Source organism: Trachurus trachurus, assembly GCF_905171665.1.
Source record: "Trachurus trachurus genome assembly, chromosome: 20".
NCBI lineage: Eukaryota > Metazoa > Chordata > Actinopteri > Carangiformes > Carangidae > Trachurus > Trachurus trachurus.
Window position 1 is genome coordinate 4,483,303 of NC_139911.1, and position 21,877 is coordinate 4,505,179.

At 44.1% G+C, this 21,877-nt stretch overlaps 1 protein-coding gene across 2 annotated transcripts in view; it reads left to right on the forward strand.

The window, feature by feature from the left end:
• Positions 1 to 21,877, forward strand: part of mpp7a (MAGUK p55 scaffold protein 7a) — a 165,517-nt gene that overhangs the window by 12,492 nt on the left and 131,148 nt on the right. For both annotated transcript variants that reach the window (XM_083995638.1, XM_083995639.1), the window contains exon 2: positions 21,540 to 21,718. In XM_083995638.1, the coding sequence (XP_083851764.1) occupies positions 21,682 to 21,718 (37 nt within the window). In that variant the 5' untranslated portion in view covers positions 21,540 to 21,681. The remainder of the gene's footprint in view (positions 1 to 21,539; positions 21,719 to 21,877) is intronic.

Here is a 21,877-nt window from a genome sequence, read left to right on the forward strand (position 1 = left end):
CTGGTTCTATTTGCACAGAGCAGCGTCTGCTAAAGGTCACTCACTCGTCAGTCTGCTCCTTCCCGTCGCTCACAGCAGCGTGCACCGTGTTTATCGAAGGTCCCGGTCTGACCCTCGAAATGCGACGAGGAGATTTACCACCTGCAGGCAGCGAGCGCACAGGGATGTTTTCCTTCTCTATCAGTCGTGTTAAAGCCAATCGGAGACTAATAAGGCCTGGAAAATGCTTTAGCGATTTAGACAGCTGCAAGTGTGAAGCACAGTAGTGAATGAGCCGTTGCGTAATGAGGTATTACAGCGTCTCCATTCACAGAAATAAGGATTATCACCAGTCACACCAGTGCTGTGTGTCATGTAGTAACACACTTTTAAGAACAGCGTATCAAATTATAAAGCAATTATCATCCGTCATCACCGGCTTTAAATGTGGAAAAATCCAGGATGGAGGAGTTTTTGACCTGTAGTGACCTCAGTTGTATCATTAACAGTGTTCAACAGTGTTATCGCACGTTGCAAATGTTCCTCGTATCATGCAGGAAAAGTGCTCATTGTTCACGCAGCAGCGGTGCATTACCTCATTCACATCGGCGATAGCAGCCAGGTACTGTACTCCTCCTCCTCCTCCTCCTCCTCCGCCACTGGGAGTTATCTGTGGTTTCTCAAGAATTTGTTATCAAGATAAAAACATTCAACAAGTGTCAGTGTGTTATGGTCACGGCTTCTCCCCCAGGTACAGATCTTGGGAAATGTGGATAGCAAAAAACATGTTGTTGAAGTTTTTCTGGAGTCTCAAACCTTCATGGTCTCTTGTCCTGTCCTGTCCTCTGTCGGTGAGCTGACATCAATTCCAGGCCGAAAGTGTTTTTTTTTTGTCTTTTTTTTAAGCTCTTTATTTAGCAAAGTTCATGAACGAGGTTGATCCCACCTGGCCCGCGCCGCAGAGTCACTGTGTGTTTCCCAGTCCCAGCCCTGGAAGTATTTTTAAGCACTGAATGAGGCCAAAGACAAACAGTGACACGACAGGAAAGTTATATTTAAAAAAGAAAGAATCATTCTGCTTATGTTGGCATCGAATCGTCAAAGTCAAAAGTTGACTAAGTGGGTGTGAGGACAAGAAGTATTCATCCACCGCAGCCTGCAGAGGTCAAGTAGTAGAAATGTGGATTTTTACTGCAGCGTCACATTAAAGGACAAGTCCAAGCAAATTCAACCTGGAGCTGTAGTTTTCTGATATTTTAGGTCTAAAAGAATTAATCTGAAGATTTTATTTTTAATGCCTCCTGTTATGCAGTACTGTTGTCGGTCCATACATCGCCACAGCAGCGTGTAATGGGAGCGGACAGATCTTAGGCTGTTTAGGCTGTTTACATCCCACAAAACCGCAGTTTCTTTCACAGGGGTTTGTTCACTTCAAGAAAGCCGACATGTTTGTAAACAGAGCTGTAATACAAAGTCTCGCGAAGTCTCGGGTGAGAGTCAAGTTGATGCTCTCAGTATGTTTACAGGCAGAATTAACAATATGTTTATTGAGTTGATAAAACAAACGGGAGCTTCAGACGACCTATACTGAGATGGCAAACTTGGCTCTCGCACGAGACTTCACGAGATTGCGTGGGACTTTGCAAGACTTTGCATTACAGCTCCGTTTACAAACATGTCGTCTTTCTTGAAGTGAACAAACCCCTCGGTGTATGTTTGAAGCCATCTGACGCAAAATGTGGTTTTGTGGGATGTAAACGGCCTAAACAGCCTAAGATCTGTCCGCTCACATTATATACTGCCGTGACAATGCAATGCTTTTTTACTAAATGCCTAATAGCATTAGCTATAATCTCTGTATGCAGAACATTAGTCACATTGACTTTTTTATAACGAGTGGAAGTGTTACTATGTTAACCTGCATTGTCCCTATCAAATAAACTAAACTGAATTGAATAAGGAGGAGACATTATAGAGATAATCTTCAGATTAATTCTTTTAGACCTGAAATACTAGATACTGTACTAGAGCTCCAGGTTGAATTTGCATGGAATTGCACTTTAATTTCCTTGTTGTGTAACCACAGTGCTGAAAATGCAACAGTGTAGATGTGTGTGTGAAAAGCTGAAACTGCCTGAGTGGAGGAGGAGGAAGAAGAAGTGCTGGGTGTGTGTCACTGTCTGTGTGTGTCAGGAATGTGGAGGAGACGGAGATGAGACGAGCAGAGCGCTTCAAGGAGGAGGTAGAATTAATGGAGAGGTGTGTGTGTCTGTGTCTGTGTGTGTGTGTGTGTGTCTGTCTGTGTGTGTGTGATGATCAGGTGCTGCTCAGAAACAGCGATGATGCAAACAATGAATGAGCCTCATTATTATTGGTCAGCGTCCGTCCACTCCAGCGTCTGATCGGAGCTGCAGGCGATGACCTCAGTGTTTACCTCCAGGAGAGTCACACACACACATCGGTGACACACTGATCCACTGTGGTGTAACATCAACCCCTCCCACACACACACACACCCACCCCCGGGACCCTTTTCATTGCTTTTGTTCGCCTGCAGTCACTTAAAGACTTATGGTATTTAAATGAGGCGAGTCACAACTACAGTTTGGGGGTGATACTCAATCGAGGCTTTGTCCTTCATCACGCCCCCTCCCCACTTCATCCCCTACTTACTCACTCTCTCCTCTTCCTGGCAACCAAAGCCCAACGTGAAATGTTTTGAGGTAGCGGGAAATGGGGTTACACACATACAGACACACCCATGTTTTCATTTCAACAGTCTAATACGTTCACAAGCGGCGTAGCAGGGGGAAGGAATGTGTTAATTGGGCTGAAACGCTGTAACTCAGCAGACGGATCATTCACTTCCTGTCTTTTGTCCCGTCCTCTTTACACTTTTCCCAGCAACAGAAAGAAAGACACTGATCTGCTTTACTGTACATGAACCTGCTGCGATCCCTCTGCAAACACCTGTAATACACCGTGTCTCCGTCTACACATTGCATGTAATAACTCCCCCCAGTGTTGTTTTTTTGTTCTTAAAGGGATAGTTCAACATCCCTATAGTCTTAGCAGTAGGTTTGTTACCTTTAATTGTCGGTGCAAGCTATTTTTAGAACGGTGGAGCAGAGCCGCGAGCTCCTCAGAGCTACGCTACGGAGGCTCATGGGATTTCTTGGTTTCCCCTCATCAAACTCATCAAATACACAATCCAACAACTCCAAAACGCTCTGGTGGACAAGTTGTGACCTGCACATTCACCACGCTATGAGATAATAACACAACGTTACGAGACAGAGTTGTTTTAGAGGTAAATACAGAGACTGCTTGATGAAAAACTGTCCCTGAAGGCAACGCGCATCAGCGGTTTTGCATGAATTTACCTCTAAAACAACTCTGTGTGGTAACGTTCTGTTATTATCTCATAGCGTGGTGAATGTGCAGGTCACAACTTGTCCACCAGAGCGTTTTGGAGTTGTTGGATTGTGTATTTGATGAGTTTCATGAGAGAAACCAAGAAATCCCATTAGCCTCTGTAGCGTAGCTCTGAGCAGCTCGCGGCTCTGCTCCGCCGTTCTAAAAATAGCTTGCACCGACAATTAAAGGTAACGAACCTACTGCTATGACTATAGGGATTATGGCAATGGGCCAATTTGCCAAAATGTTGAACTATCCCTTTAAGAGTATTAGAGAGTTACCAGCAGCAAAACAAAAGACAGGCAGACTCATGATGAAACCTGCAGCAACGTCTTCATGTTCTTGTTCTCGTCTCTGAGATTAATGACGGCTCTCAGAGGTCCAGAGTTATTTTTATTATTCAGAAGTGGTGCAAAAAAAAAAAAAAAAAAAACCCCATCAAAGCTTGAAGAACACTGGTGTGAATAGTTCTTTGTTTTCATGTACAGGGGAAAAAAAACTACCTTTCTCATTCCCTGCACCTTAAATTACCACATGTTATTCTTTGCTTCACTCACACACTGCTCAAACACTTTATAACCTGCAGCCCTCGGACCTGTTTTTACAAGACGATACCTGAGCTGTGCTGCTCTGCTTTCCATAACAAAAAAAAAAAAAATGAATGCATGAATTTATTTTAGGGTAAAACCAAAAAAAAAGAGGGAAAAAAATCATATTGCATTCATTTTGGACGATATTTCAAAGTCATAATCGTTGTTTTTGCACTTCTTTTTCCACTGGAGCATCTGATTTGTGCAGTGTCAGCGATCTATTCCAATGAATTATTATGCAGCACTGATTGATTTTCATCCAGCAGCACACAGACACAGATTGATGTCTGATGCTTCTTGTCTGATCTGGAGTCAAAGTATGAACAAAAATGGATCAGATCACGTTGTAATCTCTTGTTCTTGCTCTGACAGGCTCTTTCCACCACCCTCACCCCCCCTCCCTTCTCCTCTGAGCATCTAGAGTTACTACTTTACATGTATCTAACCAAGAACCAGGAGGGCAGGATTATGTGGCTAGACACACACATACATACACACACACACACACACACACACACACACACACACACACACACACACACAGTCACTATCAAACCCCATCATCATTTTTAGCTTTCCCCTGTAACCTGATTCTAATGCTCCCCTGACTCTAAAAACAGACCATAGTGTTACCACGGAGCCCCCCGCTAGCCGCCACCACCACCGCCACCACCGCGTCAATCCCTCCAATTGGCAGCAAATAACCTGGGACACATTACACTGTCCTGCCGGAGCACTGCAAAAACTTTTTCAAAATCTTTCCAAGAATAATGTCTTATTTATTGTCAAAATGTCTATTTTTTTTGTCAAAACTAACCTCTTTCTACTTAAAATAAGACTCATCACCTAAAAATTAACTTGTTTTTAGATCATTTTCACTTGTTTCAAACTCATTTTCACTTGAAATAAGTAGAAAAATCTGCCCGTGAAAGCACGTTTTAAGAAAAAAGTGCTCCATTATCTAATTTTTCTACTTATTTCAAGTGAAAATATGCTCGAAAGAAGTAAAAAGTGTCTAAAAACAAGCTACTTCTTATGTGATGAGTCTTATTTTAAGTATAATGAGATTTGTTTTGACTAGAAATGGCATTTTGACTAGAAATAAGACAAATATTCTTGGTAAGATATTTGAGTTTTTGCAGTGAGGACGCATGCAGCAGCCTCTCCCTTCCCTTCCCCTTCTTCTTTTTCCGAGCCAAAAAGCGTTCACCCTGAACCCGGACCTGAAAGGGAGCAGAGTAGAAGAGGAGCGAACACGACGAGGGTCAGGATGTGATTATTGAGCTCCTGTTGCAGTTGGCGTCGCTTCCTACACACGAGTCCTGCATGAGTACGTGAGCACAATGAGTGTGTAATCACAGGGGGAAGTCGCACAGAGTTTAATGACTCTGTTTGACGGCCGCCGCGAGATTCCCTATCAGGGCGAGCAATCAGGGTGAAGGAGATTAAGTAAGATGGAAAGCTTGGCACACACACACAGACACACACACACACACATGCACACACACTCTCACTAATACACTTTGACCTGTGTGGGTCGTGGGTTGGTAATTTGGGAGGTGCTGATCGCTGACATTAGGGCTGCTGTCGGCGCGCCAGGGGACGGCTATGATGATACAGCCGTGCTAAAAGCCTGTGGACAAGTGTGTGTGTCTATCTATGTGTGTGTGTGTGTGTGGCAGAAATAGCAGCATTTGCAAGTCTTCAAGGTCAAGTTGTCAGTCTGTGTATGTTGTGACACTGAGATGTCGTGATTGAGTCTATAGATTCATCCCATCTGCTGTGTGTGGATGTGTCGGCCTCTCAGGGGTAATAACATCTTGACAATGTGATGTGCTGATAGGATTATTTTGTTTACAGTAAGCCAGACTAAACCACTTAACATTTTTATCATATCTGTATTTTTACATGTCTCCTCTGAGCCTCTGATCTCTGGCGCTGCTCCGGCCCGACTCTTGTCTGCTGTCGCCTCCTCTTCGGACCCAGAGGAGCAGCTTCACTGCAGCAGCATCTGCTACAACCGAAGCTGCCCTCGGCTCGCACCATCTAACCATGCATGCACCTTTCTCCGTCTGCTCTGTCAGACTCGCTTCGCCATCTGGTTGGAGACGAGGCAGAGTAAACATTAGTAGAGACAGTCGTGTTTGCTTCATAAAAGTAGAAAGTACCACAATTAATCAAAGATGCTTATAAGGCCAGTAGCTGCCACAGATGCAAGTACATTTTTCATCTACTTGCTCATGTGCAACCAGAAAATTTGCTGGTGAAATGTGGAAGGGGCGACTCAAAGAATCTGGTATCTATCAGCACAAGTGGCAAACCAATGTGTGTGAGCATCATGAATGAAAAGGAAATGTGAATATTTGCATTTCAAGTCAATTTATAGTGTTCGCCCCTAAATTTTCTGCCTGCGCTCTTCAAATTTTAAGTTAGGGAGCCACTAAAAAAGTTAGTCTGGAGCTCTGAGACGACTGAAATGTTGACATTGATTCTCTGAGCAGTTTAACAACAGAACGGAAGTAAAAGTTATAATGTTTGACTGTCCAAGCATTAAATGTGTTACTGTCACCGTTATTCTAATTGATTTTAGATAAGCAGATGAAACAGCTGTCAGTAAGAGGTGAGCAACGACGAGGCAAAGTCAGGTTAATTAAACCTGCAGCTTCCTCTGTTTAAGGGGAAATGCAGCCGTTATTGACCGTGTGGGTGGAAACTCACGTGACGGAGGTAAATATAACACACCTGACACCTGAGTCGTCGCACCAGGAAAAGAACAGGTTTCCTATTATTGGCTTTTGTCCCATTCTGGTGTTGAGTTGAAATCTCTCTCTCTGATGGACTGATGCTCTCATTCTTCCTCTGTTTCTCTCAGCAGAGCGACGTTCACAAGCTGTTTCTCCTCGCACACTGTGTCACTATAAATTCATAATGATGTTGTTAGACACACACACATGCACACACTACATGCACACTACACTACACACACACACCCCCTCCTGTGTCCCTGTGTGTGTGCGCTGACCGGTGTAGAGTTACATCATCATCTGCTGCTGCGGTTAATGCGACAATACACACAGGAGAACTTTAGCCCGCGCTGCACGACACGACACCAATGGTTATCGATGCATGCTAAACCAAATAGTTTCCATGCCAACAGTCGTCATATTGAAAAAAGCTCATGTATACACGTCGACTGAACGTCTGAAAGAATTTGCATCATCGTTCGGCCACTTGCTTTTTGCTGTGCATGTGCAAGGTGTTACATAATTGTGTGTATCATCGGAAAAAAAGGGCGTTGACTCTAGTTTGTGTTGCTTGTTCCTTTTTTTTTTGTCACAATACTATGAAACAGATTCATTATGGTCATTTAAATGTATTCATGTGTAGGTTGCACTCCCATACATACACATACATCTGACCTTTCCTCTGTGTGGTTGGGTTAGTTTGGGTCAGTGTGAGGGGCTCAGCTGCTGGACACCGCTGCCCATCTGTCTCTCCGTCTGAGGGTCAGGTCTGGGTCGTCTCCGTGACGTGCTTCATCACTCTCGAGGGGCTCGTGTGTCCACGTCGAGTGGGGAAGTCTACAAGTGAAGAATAGAGGGGGAAGGAGGAGGGTGGAGGGTGGAGGGTGGGTTGGGGGGCTGCATCTGCTGTGGAGTAGAGAAGAGAGAAGAGAAAGGCTTGTTGATGGGATGTTGTTTGTTCATGACGCTCCTGGGATGTGAACGTTGTTCTTAAAGGTGAAGTGTCTGTCAGTGTCGGGTCACGTTCACTCTGCATTTAAAGAGGAACTACGCAGGATTTTTACCTTAACTCTGCTACATTTCTACCTTAAAGGGATAGTTCAACATTTTGGCAATTTCGCCTATTGCAATAATGCCTATAGTCATAGCAGTATAGGTTCATTACCTTTAACCTTGCATGTTGTTTTTAGATCGGCGAGGCAGAGACGTGAGCTGCACGGTACCTTTGCATTTCCCTCATCAAACTCATCAAATACACAATCCAACAACTCCAAAACGCTCTGGTGGACAAGTTGTGACCTGCACATTCACCACGCTATGAAATAATGATGTATAATTATGTAACATTACGACACATGAAGCAAATACTCTGAACTACTTGCACTTTTGAAATCACTCTGCCCAGCAGCCGTGATTGGAATGTAGATTCGGTTACATATTTGCCTTGAAAACAACTCTGTCTTGTAACGTTACATTATTATCTCATAGCGTGGTGAATGTGCAGGTCACAACTTGTCCATGAGAGTGTTTTGGAGTTGTTGGATTGTGTATTTGATGAGTTTGATGAGGGAAATGCGAAAGTACTGTGCAGCTCGCGTCTCTGCCCCGCCATTCTAAAAACAGCTTGCACTGTCAATTAAAGGTAATGAACCTATACGTAACCCGCCCCGCAACCCGTAATCTCTTGTTTATGACAGATAAGACTACACAGATATACACATGGTAACATGGTAGATGATAAATAACGTTATCCATCGCTCCATGGATTGATTTCTCACCGGCTTCGTTGAAAACAAATGCACATGGAGGAGAGGAGGGTTAGAGACACAGAGGAGGAGACACCGGAATTGGAGAGTTCCTCTTTAAGATCAGTGTCTGCAGAGACTTTCCTGTATGTGCAGCAGGAATTGTGGGATGCATAAAGGTGTAAGGTGTAGGTGACCACAGTTTGAAGCTCAGTTAATTTAGTTTTGGACGCAGATACAAGTTGCAGAATGTGAACGGGGCTGAATGCTCTGGGTATCCTTGACTTTTTAAAAGGCTGCATGTGTCCTACTTCTGTCCTACTTCCTTACTTGTGATTTAAAAATGTCAACAGGAGAGAGCGTTAAATACCAGCACCACCTCTCTGTCTTCTCAGGAGGAGGAGGAGGACACTGTGTCTTTGTCCACCTTCGTTCGGCCTGTTTTGCACTTTTTGTGGAATCTCCCCGGGCCGACATTGGTATTCAACAAAACTTTCTTGTTGTCACCTCTTCTTTTATAACCTCCACTGCTGCTGCTTCTCCCTTATTCAGAGGCACAGTCATCATTTAAACCTGCCCCTTTCATAACTGCTCCTTAAGGGAGGAAGGGGGACAAGGCAGCATTGAGGACGCTCGGTGGTTTGGATTCCTCCGCGGCGGTGAGGGATGGACAGTGTGGACAGGAGCGCTGTCACCCCGGCTGATTTACACCTGTGTTTGTGTCCTGTGTGTGTGTGGTGTCGTGCAGGAAGAAGTGGCTTCAGTGGGTGGCAGCACGGTGGTGGCCTGCAGAGAGAGAAAGACGTCTGATTGGACGGTGGTGGGATGTGATTACTGGATGATAAATGGCTGTTGTTGTATTTCTGTTTCTGTTTTGGCTCCGTCCTCGTCCTCATCCTTCGTCCTCGTCCTGAGGCGACGCTTTGATGAGACAAAACTTCTCCCACGTTTATATATTTATTTTTTATTTAATCCGGCATCTGGGATCAATGATCAAATATCCGTCGTCCTGCTCTGAGTGGCCGCGGCGAGCGTCACTGCAGGGAGCGTCTGGTAGAAATCACACGGCGCCACCAGCTGTGTGACATCGAGTAATTGTTTGTTTTCTATCATAAGCGGCTTAGCAGGAGGATTATCAGTTTGCTACAACTCATGTTTTTGTGTCCGAGTGGGAGGGGAACAGACGATGACTCGTGTCTTATTTTCCTGAGCCAAAAAACTTTTAAGGATGAGTCACGGGAACCAGATGACAGTAATATCTATTTACACAATTGATTAATTTTGCAGAAACCGGTCACGACGTCTTCATACAGCTTGTTTTGTCTGATCAAATTACCAACACACAAAGAGATTTTATGTATTCACCGTCATGCCTGAAGAATAACAACTTATCATCCTCCTATTGTACAAACTACAACCAGCCAAAACTGATTTGATCATTATTATTATTTCTGGGGCTGAAAGGAGAACATGTGCTGCAGTGAGAGAGCAGGGCGTGGCTCTTTGTCAAGGTCAAAAATAGTGGAAACACACAAAAAGGACAAAAAAAAGTCCCAGAGCTGTTTAAATACCTGCAGGTAACAGCTGATTAAGATGAAAGGTGATCTAACTTTGGCTTGAAAATGCTTTTTTAACCACACCGGTGTTGTTGCATCACTCTGTACTTCCTGAAAGTGACACGGCGCTGCATGATGTCACTGAAACGGCCCTAAAATGGACACTGATCCCACTACAGCTGCTGTGGAGCCGGAGTAGCTCATTCAGGATATATTCTCTGCTTCACAGATCTTCCATGTGAAAACACGGCATTTCCCCCCCAAAAAAAACCCACGTCTCTGGGGGTTAACAAAATAAAAGCCCTATTTTTAGTTGTAGCTGTATCTCTAGTGTTGGATGGAGAAGCTGCAGACGATTGACTCGTGTTAAGCTTTTACTGGGTTACTGGGTCTGAACTCTGCACCTGCTGCACACCTTTTTATATATTTGTGTTTTCATTGGTTGTTGTGACATAATCGGGTGTTTTAGCTGCCCTTTTTGTCCAGACCGAGACTTAGAGATACTTTACTGATCCCAAAGGAAATTTAAGTATCCAGTAGCGCAGACATACATATAATATAAGGGCATAGAAGAGCAAAATATATATACATAACAGAAATGTATACATCCTTATGAACTTGTGTTACATATATAAAATAGAATAAATAAATGCACCAACTAAAATATGCATAATGTGTAAAACTAAAAGACAGTGCAAAGGAAGAAAGAACTGTGCAAATGTAGTTGTGCAGAGTTGTTTGTTATTATTTGTGTTGTGCAGTCTTATGGCCAGGGGGACACATTAAGAGCTGTTGATTAATAAAAACATTTTGCACAAGTTCTTCTGATATTCATGGCTCCCTAGAGAGAGGATGAAACCTACTGACCCCTGTCGTCAGCTGCTGGTTGGATTGAAAGGAAATGAAATGAAATGTGTTTCACACATGCCTCAACATGAACTGTGACCTTAGTCATGATTCTGCAACAGGCAGATAAACTGTGTATCTGCAGTTTTTTAACTCGCTGATGGTGTTAGTGGAGCAGATTATGGCAAGAATCGTTCACTTGGCGATACAAGCATGAAGTCTGGCACTTTTTTTTTTGTAAAAAGTCACTTTCCTCTGGCTTTTAAGTTATGCTCTGACAAGAAAACTAATCTAAAACCCACCAAAAATTGTGTTTCTATGTTTCATAGATCATGAGATATTCCAGCTACAACATTTCACATAGCTGTTATGACAAAAACAACACTTTTAATAATGAAATGAGACCAATAAAATACATTTTGAACAAAATAAACTGATTTTGATAATTACATGCTGATATCGGACATATTGGAACAATACCTGGAAGCCATCTTGAAAAATTTTGAAGTTTTTGAATGTCCAGCCAGCGCCTTTTTCTAAAAGTTTGACCCTTAGAGAGGATTTGTGCCAAATTTCACGCTTTTCTGATGAAAAACACCATTAATCTGCTGCTGCACTACTGTATATGGAGAATTATATTTAGCAGCAGTGATGTTATTTCTGTGGTGAAGTGAATGTACAGGTTGCATGTGAGTGATTTTGAGATTTCTTTTCCCCCCTCTCCCTCCATCAATTATGCATCTGTTAATGGGCTCACTTCCACTTCCCACCGTCGCCCTGTTAACCCGTCCTGTAAACACACAGCCGGTGCGTGCATGTGTGTGTGTGTGTGTGTGTGTGTGTGTAAACGTGCAGACCGTGCAGACGTTACCCTCTCTCTCCGTTGTTACATCACTGCTTTCTTCTCTTCTCACCCGACGTGTGTGAGTCTCTGTCCGGACTATAGCGACTCAGCGCTGCAGGTATCTGGATGTAGGATGTAGGTTACCCAGCAACACTGGCATTTAGAGGGACTTCCAGATTAGTGAGGCTTATGGCCACCTGCTGTTCTCTCTCCGTGTGTGTGTGTGTGTGTGTGTGTGTGCCTCTTGTTGCAGGTGCACCAACCAGTCGTCTGGAAATATGTCATCATCTAATTAATGTCAGAGTGAATATTGAATGTATTGTTTATATAGAGGATTAATGCGTCGTCGGCTCGGCCTCCCCCCCTCCTCTCTCTATTATTAAATACACTTTAATTCAGGCATGTTGGCTCCTGCAGAGCTTAAATAAAGCAGTGAAGCACTCACATCAATGACTTTTTTTTTTTTTTTGATTAAGCAAAGTGTGTTTTACTCCGTCCATCCATCCATCTTCCTGTCTTCCCGCTCTCCTGTTGAGTTCATATATAGGATAAATAATTTTCCAATTGTGTGAGAGTGTGTGTGTGCGTGTGTGTGAGAGCGACACAGAGGAATGCGTGAGTGGCGACTGATAGTGACTGCGGCCTCCTCTCCCTGTTAATGGGTCAGAGAGAGACAAAGAGCTGCTGTGTCTTCATGGGAACCAGAGGGGAGAGGTGGGAGGAGGACAAAGAGGTGGAAGAGAGGTGTTAAGACAAGGGACGGACGTAGGACGGACGGGGCAGCTAATGGTTGTTATAGATTCATATATTCTTATTTTATCTAATGCATCATAATCCTTAATAATAAGCTTATTGATTTTCCTAGTATGACAAATGATTCTGTGCATAATTGATTAGTTAATAATGATTTTGAGATGCAGCATAAAGAGACTAAGCAGCATAAAGTAGCAGCAAAGTGTTAAATAAGCGCCGTTAGACAGAATAAGGTGTCGATATGAAAGGTGCTGCAGAATAATTCTATCAAATTGTATTGTGTAATGATTGCATTGTGCATTGTGTGTGTATGTGTGCATTATGTGTGTGTGTGTATTGTGTGTGTGTGTGTGTGTGTGTGTTGTCCAGCCTGAGAGGCCCCTCCATGCTTTTAGCAGTAATGGGGCCCTGCTGGCGGACGGAGGATGAGATTACTGGTGCCCATCTCTACTGGCACCCGGAGGCACATCATGAGTTCACGACGAGGACACGGACAAACACATGCAGTCGTGCACACAAATATACACACACAGACACACACACATTCATACTGTACATGCACACAAAAAAAGCTGCTACACACTGCTGCTGCTACTTTCCTAAAAAGTTTCTGTCTCATCTCATCTTGAAAACCGGAGCTTGTTTTGTGAGGCGACTGCTCCATCTATTGGCTGCTTGTCGTCACTGCAGCTCTACAGGTTGCTGCACACTAGTCTACAGTGTGTTCATTGTGTTGCTCCTATATAAATCAAGAACATTCATTAAGGAATGAATGAATAGTTAATTAATTAAACATATTTAATTCATTTTTTTTGTGTTTATCATTTCCCATATAAACAGAAGAGACAGGAAGTTTCTTCTTTTACAGATTTTTCTTTCTTTAAAACGACATAAATATGAAAGAAAAGCACTGTGAGGAGTCTGGATGAGCAGGTCTCAGTTTTTTTTTTTCACGTCACACTGGTTCACACCCTTTCTTCGTGTGTTTACAATCGGGTTGTAGTGTGAGGGGAAAGAGGGCGGAGCCTCTTGGCAGCGAGAGGAACTCGTGTTTCAGGTCTGTTCAGGTGAGCTGATGCACCAGGTGTGTGTGTGTTTGTGTGTGTGTGTCCTTCCTGTATGGGAGGACTTCTTGGTTTGTTTGCATTGCAATAGCTGAGTGGGAGTGGGGGTGTTGCTCGCCGTTGTGTGTGTGTGTGTGAGCCAGTGTTTCTGTTGCAGGAAGAAAGTGGTCTGGTAAGAGCTTTTATTAGTTTTCCTGGTGTTGGTTTATCTTCTTCAGTTGTTACGTCACTTATTCTGCTGGTTGAGTTTCCTTATGTTGGTGCGTTTGTCTTTCTGCTGTGAGGACAAAGTGACTTTGACCCTCGGTGACTCGCCTTAACTTGAAAAACTGCACGCACAATGTGAATATCAGACATCAGAGTCACCGTTGTCCTTGTTTAACCACACAGTTTGACCCGAAGGCGCGAGAATCGGGAGATTGAACCAGATGAAAAGCTGCAAAGCTCGTCTGACAAACCCACAATCATTCACTGTAACACCCAATAAATATCCAGCAGCACACTTTTTTAGTGCATCACTTCAGATTTTCTTGGAGCGTCCTCCTGACTCATTCTCTCCCTCTTCACTGAGCTGCGAGTTCCTGAAATACATCTTTTTCCATTTCTCTTGTAAATTAGACGAATATCTCTTAAATGTATTATTTTTTTTCTTCGATATAATAAATGAAACACTCCAGCTTCTTGTGTGTTGAGGTGGCTGAAAGGGGGAGAATGACATCAGATGTTTTAGGGCCTCTGAAAGGACAGGTTGAGTTAAACACAGATTTATATGTGTGCGTGCGTGCATGTGTGTGTGTGAAGCAAAAAAACACACACGTACGTACACATGAGCAGATGTATTTTATGTGGAAAGACTTGGATGCTTATGAGCAACACGTGGCGGAGCGCTGATTCTGTCTGAGCTGTCAAAAAATATCCCACCTGAGACCGAGAGAAGAGAGTTCATCACTTTCCCCGCTTCTCTGTTAACCTCTCGCACTGAACTTTTCTTCGTTATGGGTTAATAGTTTTCATTGATATTCCACATTTACTCCTCCAATCTGTTTCCATATGCTTCCATATTAAGCCATGTGCATGTACACTTCTTCCTATTTGCTCATCGTTATTATTACGGCTCCTCTCTCCACACAGCAGTCAGTCATTCCAAGAACACCAGCCACGCCAGGTATACCGCGAGCCCTAATTTAAGCAGCTCCAATCCCCTTGTAAAGCTAACGGCTATTAACAAGAAGTTCGACCGGCTCGCGCCTGAAAACACACAAGCCGTCCGACCTGCCAGCGTCACGCGCCTCAGACTTAATAGGAATCGACGTGGTGACATTTTGGCAGCGCCGGAGCCCAAAAGGCAGGAGAAAGACATTATTCAACAATCGTTTTTCCACAGGAGAAACAGAAAAAGGCAACGGGGGCTGCCTATGCGGCCCTGGCATGAGGAGGATTTCTGATTTTCTTTTTTTTTTTTTTTTTTCTTGGAACAGTATTTCCATTTCAAAATGTCATGTGGATGAACATTCCCATCGACCACAGTTTAATACACTGCAATTATGCACAGCCCATTGAAATGTAGTTCCACTGTACGTCTGTGTGTAAATGAATGTTCGCCTTTACCACAGTTGGATACTCTGAAATTATACTCTTATGATTGTGTCATGTATGGTTGTGTGCATGTGGCTGTAACTCTATCTACTTCTGTCTGTCTGACTTTGCACTTTGTGGTTCCTACAAGCCAATATGATGTAGAGTAGCTGAAATACAAATTGATTTTACATCCAATCTGTCTTCACAGCTGCCCCCCCACACCAACACCCCCAAAAGCTCCAAGCTCTCCACTTGGGCTCGAGGTATTAAAAAAAAAAAGAACATAGTTTTCCATTTAAGGAGCTCACTTTATTAATTGTTTAAAATCTCCACCGTGGAGCGTCTCTTCTCCCTATTACGGTTTAGCCGTCTCAAATTCCTGCTCTGTCTTCAAAACACCATCACAGAACAGATTTTTGTGGATGCTTCTTTTTATGGACTGGCAGCACACAGCTACTGATGTTTGGAGTAGCTGGATGGATCTTCTGGAGTAGATCTAGGTCAGATAATAAGAGGTTTGCATTTGTGTGTAGTGCCAGTTTTTGGTTAATTAGTTTTGAAGGTGTATAGCTGGTGGGGTGTTGAACCACAATAATGTACCGGCGCCAATTGAAATGTTTTTCTACCATGGACGATTTTTGTCTTGGACGCCACTTTGCCACATGTTTTATTGACCATACAGGATAGGCTACACCTTTCTCAAAAGCATTGCACTTGACTTGGTCTTTTTAGATGTGGAAACTTGTGTTGTCTATTATCTATTCATGTCATTTTATGTATCAGGCTTTCCCTTGTAGAGTAGTTGTGTGTTTGTGGTGTTTTCTGTGTATTTTTATATGTTATATGTTGGGACTGCAGATGAAAATTAGCTGTGAGCTAAATCTGGTGCAACCAACCATCTCTTAATTTTCTGCAAATGATTAATGTCATTGCACACTGTCCCTTAATAAACTAAACTAAAAGACCCTATAACACTCATTGTTTTAGGGTCTCATGACCTTCATCATCATCTACAGTAGGGATAGACCGATTATTGACAGGGCAGATAATATCGGCCAGTAGATATTCAACTTTTTGGTTTTTGATAATCGGTTTCGGCTGTTTTTTCACCGATAACCAATGAAAGAAATTTATTTTTTAAATGCACTCCTCTGGCTCTAATGTAGCCGTTTCTCAGCCTGATGTCACCACTTTTAATTAATAATATAACAATGTCCCGCCCTCTGAACCAAGATCTTTGCTAGAGTTTAAGTATTTTGCTGCAAAAATGAAACGTCTTCTTATCACAGATTTTCATGGTCTACAAAAAAGAAGAATCCCAGGTGTGTTCTTCTAAATTCGGACACCGAAATGTAAATTTTTACTGCAGATGAATATCGCTCTAAATATCGGTTATTGGTTTCCTCGATCACTAATAATCAGTATCAGTATCGGCCCTGGAAAAACAATATTGGCCGATCCGTAGTCTACAGAGACCAAAACATTGGGAGGATCAATAAATGGTCACGCTAGGTAAGAGTACTGTACAGTACAGGATGTTCCTAATAATTTCACAGCTTGTGTCTGTTTTGGATTCACAGCTGGAACACAGGTAGGGCTATTGCATCAGCTGGAGTCCTCCTGAAACAAAAAAAAAAACGATATCCAGACCTCACAAAGTGTGACTTCTGGAGGCCGGAGCAGCTCCAGATCACAGATAGATCCATGAGGACAAAAGCAGCCGCTCGTCGCTCGTCAATAAAACCCGATCCCCCTCATTTTCCAAAAGACTTAAGATAACAGCGCAGCTAAATCTTCCTATAGCGTTGCAGCGGACGGTGCAGAATCGGTAACGTGAGTAGGTGTCACGCAGGCTGCTAAAGGGATCTATCATCTGACCCAGGACCAGTGTATAGATAAACTGGTCGGAGATTGGAGCGAATCAGCAGACGGCGGAGCTGCAGGAAAGCTTTAGACCCAAACTGGTCCTTGGAGCTGTAACCAGAGCAGGTGTGACAGGGGAGGTGGCTTGGTCGTGCGATGAAGAGGATCACTGTCCTTTATGGTGGCCCAGTAAAAGCTCCGTCCAGCGTCTGACCTTCCTGTCGCTCGGTGTGGGACGGTCCAGATCAGAAACACCCGACACCCCAACGGCGCCCCGGGGAAGGGCCGTGCGGTCGCTCTGAGTGGCAGAGTTCGACCTCTGTTGTGTGTTATCTTCCTGTCCAAGTCCAGATGGGAAGCAGCAGCATGAATTGCAGAACCATTCAAACCCAGTAAACCCCTCTGCGAACGCTTTTGTGGAGCGTGACATGTTTTTCTCCTCGTTTTCTTTTTTCCTGATGAGGATCTTGTTGCCTTTTGGCCAATCGCTGTGATCTTTCCACCGTCCACTTGACTCTTGGGAGGGAGGAAGGAAGAGGCAAAAGATTTAACCATAAAACCCCAAAATATAACGATCTAAACTCAAAGCAGACCTTCAGCTTGTTTGGTAGGACCCTCGAAAGTGTCGGGCCTTGGACTGTTTTTCACCGTCGAGTCATTCACCTCCCGACTCTGTTATTTCTCTCACTAACTTCATCAACGTCCAGCTGAGAGTCAGACAGCTCCGCCCGTGCTCACCCCGGACTGGACGGGGCAGGCTTTTGTTTTTGAAAAAGAGTCGAAAAAGAAGAATAACAGACTTCTTCCACCTCTTGTGTTTCCATCCTTCCTTCCATCCTTCCACCCATCAATCCATCACCCCTGAGCTATTTTCTCTTCAAATACTAATTCAACCTCAGGTTTCACACACACACACGCCGAACAAGACTTAAGCAGACACAGACAGACAGCGTTTCGTGACATGCACGGATTCAGGTCTTTGTTCGGCACAGAGAGGCGCTTCAGGCCATGTCCCAGCTGGGTTTTCCAAGTTTTAATAAATATGCACTCCATGCACGCAGTAGCGAAACTTCCCACTAGATGGCGGCAGAGCTGTATGAACAGGCCACAGCTGCACCAGGGTTAAGTAGGAGGAACATCTCGGTGCAATTAAGCGTATCCCATCTCTTGTCCACATGGCAAAGTGTCCCTTTACTCCCTCCAGGACCATCTGATATTGTGTGATCTGAACAGGCACAGTTAGAGGACTCTGACAGTGGGGAATGTTTCTTAAAGTTGGTCTGTTACGATCCTTCTGGGCCATGTAAAAAGTCCCAGGTGTTCCCGGGGCTCTGCAACATGCTTCCTGGCCCTCAGAAAGATCCCCTAAATGGAAAAGATGGATCTTTCCACAGATTGGGGAATATGTGGCCGACCCGTTTCGCCTTTGAACACAACAAAAGGCAAGAAGGACTGATGTGATATTACACCGCGGCATACCTTTAAGAGTATTCATGCCCCTCCTTCATTCCTTGCTTCCCCTTGTCTTTCCCTGAAGTCTGTCATTCCAATCACAAAGCCTTATGACAAAACCGTGCCACAGACCTTTTCTCTCTGTGAAACACTGAACTGATTTAGCACGGGTCATTTCTCTTGGCGCGAACTCAGCGGCTGTTACGTTCAGGTCCCCTGTTTCAAAACCGGCCTGCTGGAGAGATTTTGCGGTTGTGGCTCGAGGCGCCGCTGCCCTTTCTCTGCTGGTCGCCTTAACCTATTTTATGGGAAGTACACAAAGGGTTGAACAGCGCTGAACTCCCCAGGTTTTTTTCGTTTGTGCTCAGGCAAACGACTGACAAATCTGGCCTACAAATCGATGCTGGCGTGACATCGTAGCGAGATTTTGGAAGCCATCTCCCGGCTTGCTTCTCGTTGGAAAATCGATCCGTTCTTAAGTGCTGTTTGATGAATGCACCACATTTTGTACATCTCAATCCAGAAGAGAAATATTCCTTTTCTGATACGCTCTCAGTGCCTCACTTGCTTGCTTGCTTACCTGCTCACTCAGGCATCTTCTGGACTTAGTGTTTGTCTAGATAGAAGATGTTTTTTCCACCAGTTCTCCACCTGGGGTCTGCTGGGCCCTGAGGTGAGTTCACTTCACAGTATGTCAGACAGGCGTGGCAGCTAACTTTGCTACGTGGGCTGCCGTGTTGACTGGTTTGAGATCCAACCTGTGTGTGTGTGTACGTGTGTGTGTGTACACTTGCAGGGCAGAGGGCCAGGATAAAGTCACTCATGCAGCTGTCAATGTGGGGGCTGAGTGAGCGATTCTTTACTGAAAACACATTTGTAATGAACTTCTGATCCTCTATTTCCTCACCGAGATGGATGAGTGGTCGTTTCAAACTTGAAGTGTGTGTGGCTGACACCGACTCGCCGTTAAAGGAGAGAGGGGGGGGGGGGGGGGGGCTGGGGGGGTCCCAATGAGCTGGAAGAGCACAGGTGTCTTGGCTCTCCCCCGTCTCCGGCCAAGCGGTTCTGCGTCAGATTAACCGTAATGCGATGTGACTCATCCGTCCGCCCCGAGCCAGCGTTTTTTACAACGCTTATCAACATGGGAGAGACAGTACACAGTGTGTATCTTAACGTCTCTGCTGCTGTTTATCCCTGAGCATTTCTCTTCCAGCGAAGTGAACTGTTAACAGGACCCACAAGACCCCACAGTTTAGGCAACCGAGTTTGATTGGACCACGACTCATGGGGCTGAAATATAATGGATCATTAGGATGCATGTTGAAAAGGTCTTATAAGCTCATTCCTAATTGTTTTCCATTCTTTCTTTTTCTTTTCGACAGTTCATGCACTCTGGCAGCTGGACTGTCGAGCTTTCTTTCTAAATGTGATGTACGTACATTGGGAAGAGTTTCAAGAAGCTTTGACGGACAGATGACCCGAGGCCGAGGTTCACCACCTTTCAGCTTTTTATGAGGGGAAAACCACGTTAAACGTTAAATATGGATCACAGCAGGGTGGTTTTATATGGTTTAAAACATGTCTGCAACTTTGTCAGGTCAATACGAAGCAAAGTCTGAAGCAAGTCCAGTCAGTTCTGAAGTCTCACCTATTGTCAAGTCCCTTCACGCAGCTCGCCTCAGAAGATCAGACTGGAATTTACTCAATGACAAAGATTCAACTTTTTTTTTCTTTTCTTTATTTTATTTTGAAAGTTGTTGAGGCCAATAACAGGTGAAAACACTTCAAATACAAACACAAATAGAAGTTCAAGAAAAATGTAACCCAAGAAACCATAATCAATCAACATAACACAAAATCAAGTACTTAATTTTTAAACTACCAAAAATGAATCTTTAAAATAAGTAGAAAATACTCACATTTAAAGCACCCAAAATAAACTAATTACATTTTAAAGTGACTACGAGGACTTTCGGAAAGCGGAAAGCGCACGGTGAAATTCATGGACCGGCGTAACACGGATGAAAGCGAAAACATTTGCCAAGAATGTTTTCATTGATCAAGAATTAAAGTCGGTGGTTGGAAGACGATCAGATACCGTCGTAGTTCCGACCATAAACGATGCCAACTAGCGATCCGGCGGCGTTATTCCCATGACCCGCCAGGCAGCATCCAGGAAACCACGAAACTAGGAAATGCTGGGCGAGTCGACCACTAAATAATAATATCAAAATAACTATAAAGACAAAATAATAGCCTACATTTGTATGAGACTCTTTTATAACCAAATACAAACTCCTCAAGGTCTCTTTAAACCACTGTTCAATGCGGATTTTAACCTTTCAAACTTTAGCAGCTTGAGATTTACCAGTTGAGGCCTTTTCTTTACTCTGCAGTTTCTCTCAGTCTCCGACTCTGTCCAGTTCAAATCAGTGCATTGTATGTGTTTTTCCGTGTTGTGTTTCAGGAGTTTATTGCACCCTGCTGTGTGTCCACACCTGCTCCTCTGCTGCAGGCGGAGATGTCAATGAGCCACAGACTTTTTTTTTTATTTGTGTTTTACATCCCCCTCTCTGCTTCCTGTTCCTCCTCTATCTCGCTTTCCAGTTGAGCGCTGTTATTTACGAAGCGATGCTTTTCCATGCCTGTTTGATTTTTCACAGGTCTGTTGCGTTCGGTTGCTTATTTTCCCCCTAAGTGGATAAAGTTCCCCTTGTTTCCGCTGGATGCTGAAGATCTGGTGGGATATGTGTGCGTAGATGTGTGTGCATAGATGTGTGTGTGTGTGAGTATATATGTATTTTGGCCCATGTACAAAGCAGGATGTTCAGCAGCTTAGGGAAAAAGTGTTGGGTTGTAAACACCCAGAGTCAACTGTGAATGTAGTGTCATCGCTCAGTGAGTCATTCGCTGTCAGCCGCTGGCTCACCTACACACGCATCCATATGTTTGCCGCTATGGGTAGATCGTCATATCCATGGCTACGAATGATATCCCATCCCGAACGAAGACGCACACCACTCTAGTAGTTGACTGACACGCACGTGCATGCGGCCGCTTTTGCCATTTGACAAGTAGGCTCTAAAAATCTTCCTTCTCTCCGTCCAGGGGCTCCATGGCATAACGCCCGTCGTCAGATTCAGCTGCTCCCTGGGGAAAGCTGCCGAGAAGCTGAGAAGCTCCGCCGCTCTGACGTCCCGCTGTCATTTTCCACAGCCTGAGGGGAAGCAGGAAGCAGCCGGCAGGAGCCATGCCCGCGCTGGCCACCGGTGCCGGCCACGAGCCAGGTAACGCACCGCCCGGCCCTCGGCCAGGAACTCAATCTGTAGTTTCTGCACAGTGAAAAAGCATTCCCTGTTAAAAAATTATATAAAAAAAAAAGTATATTGCTGCTGTAATTCACTTGTTTTAACGTCCTCCTCCTCCTCCTGTGCACAAATTAATGC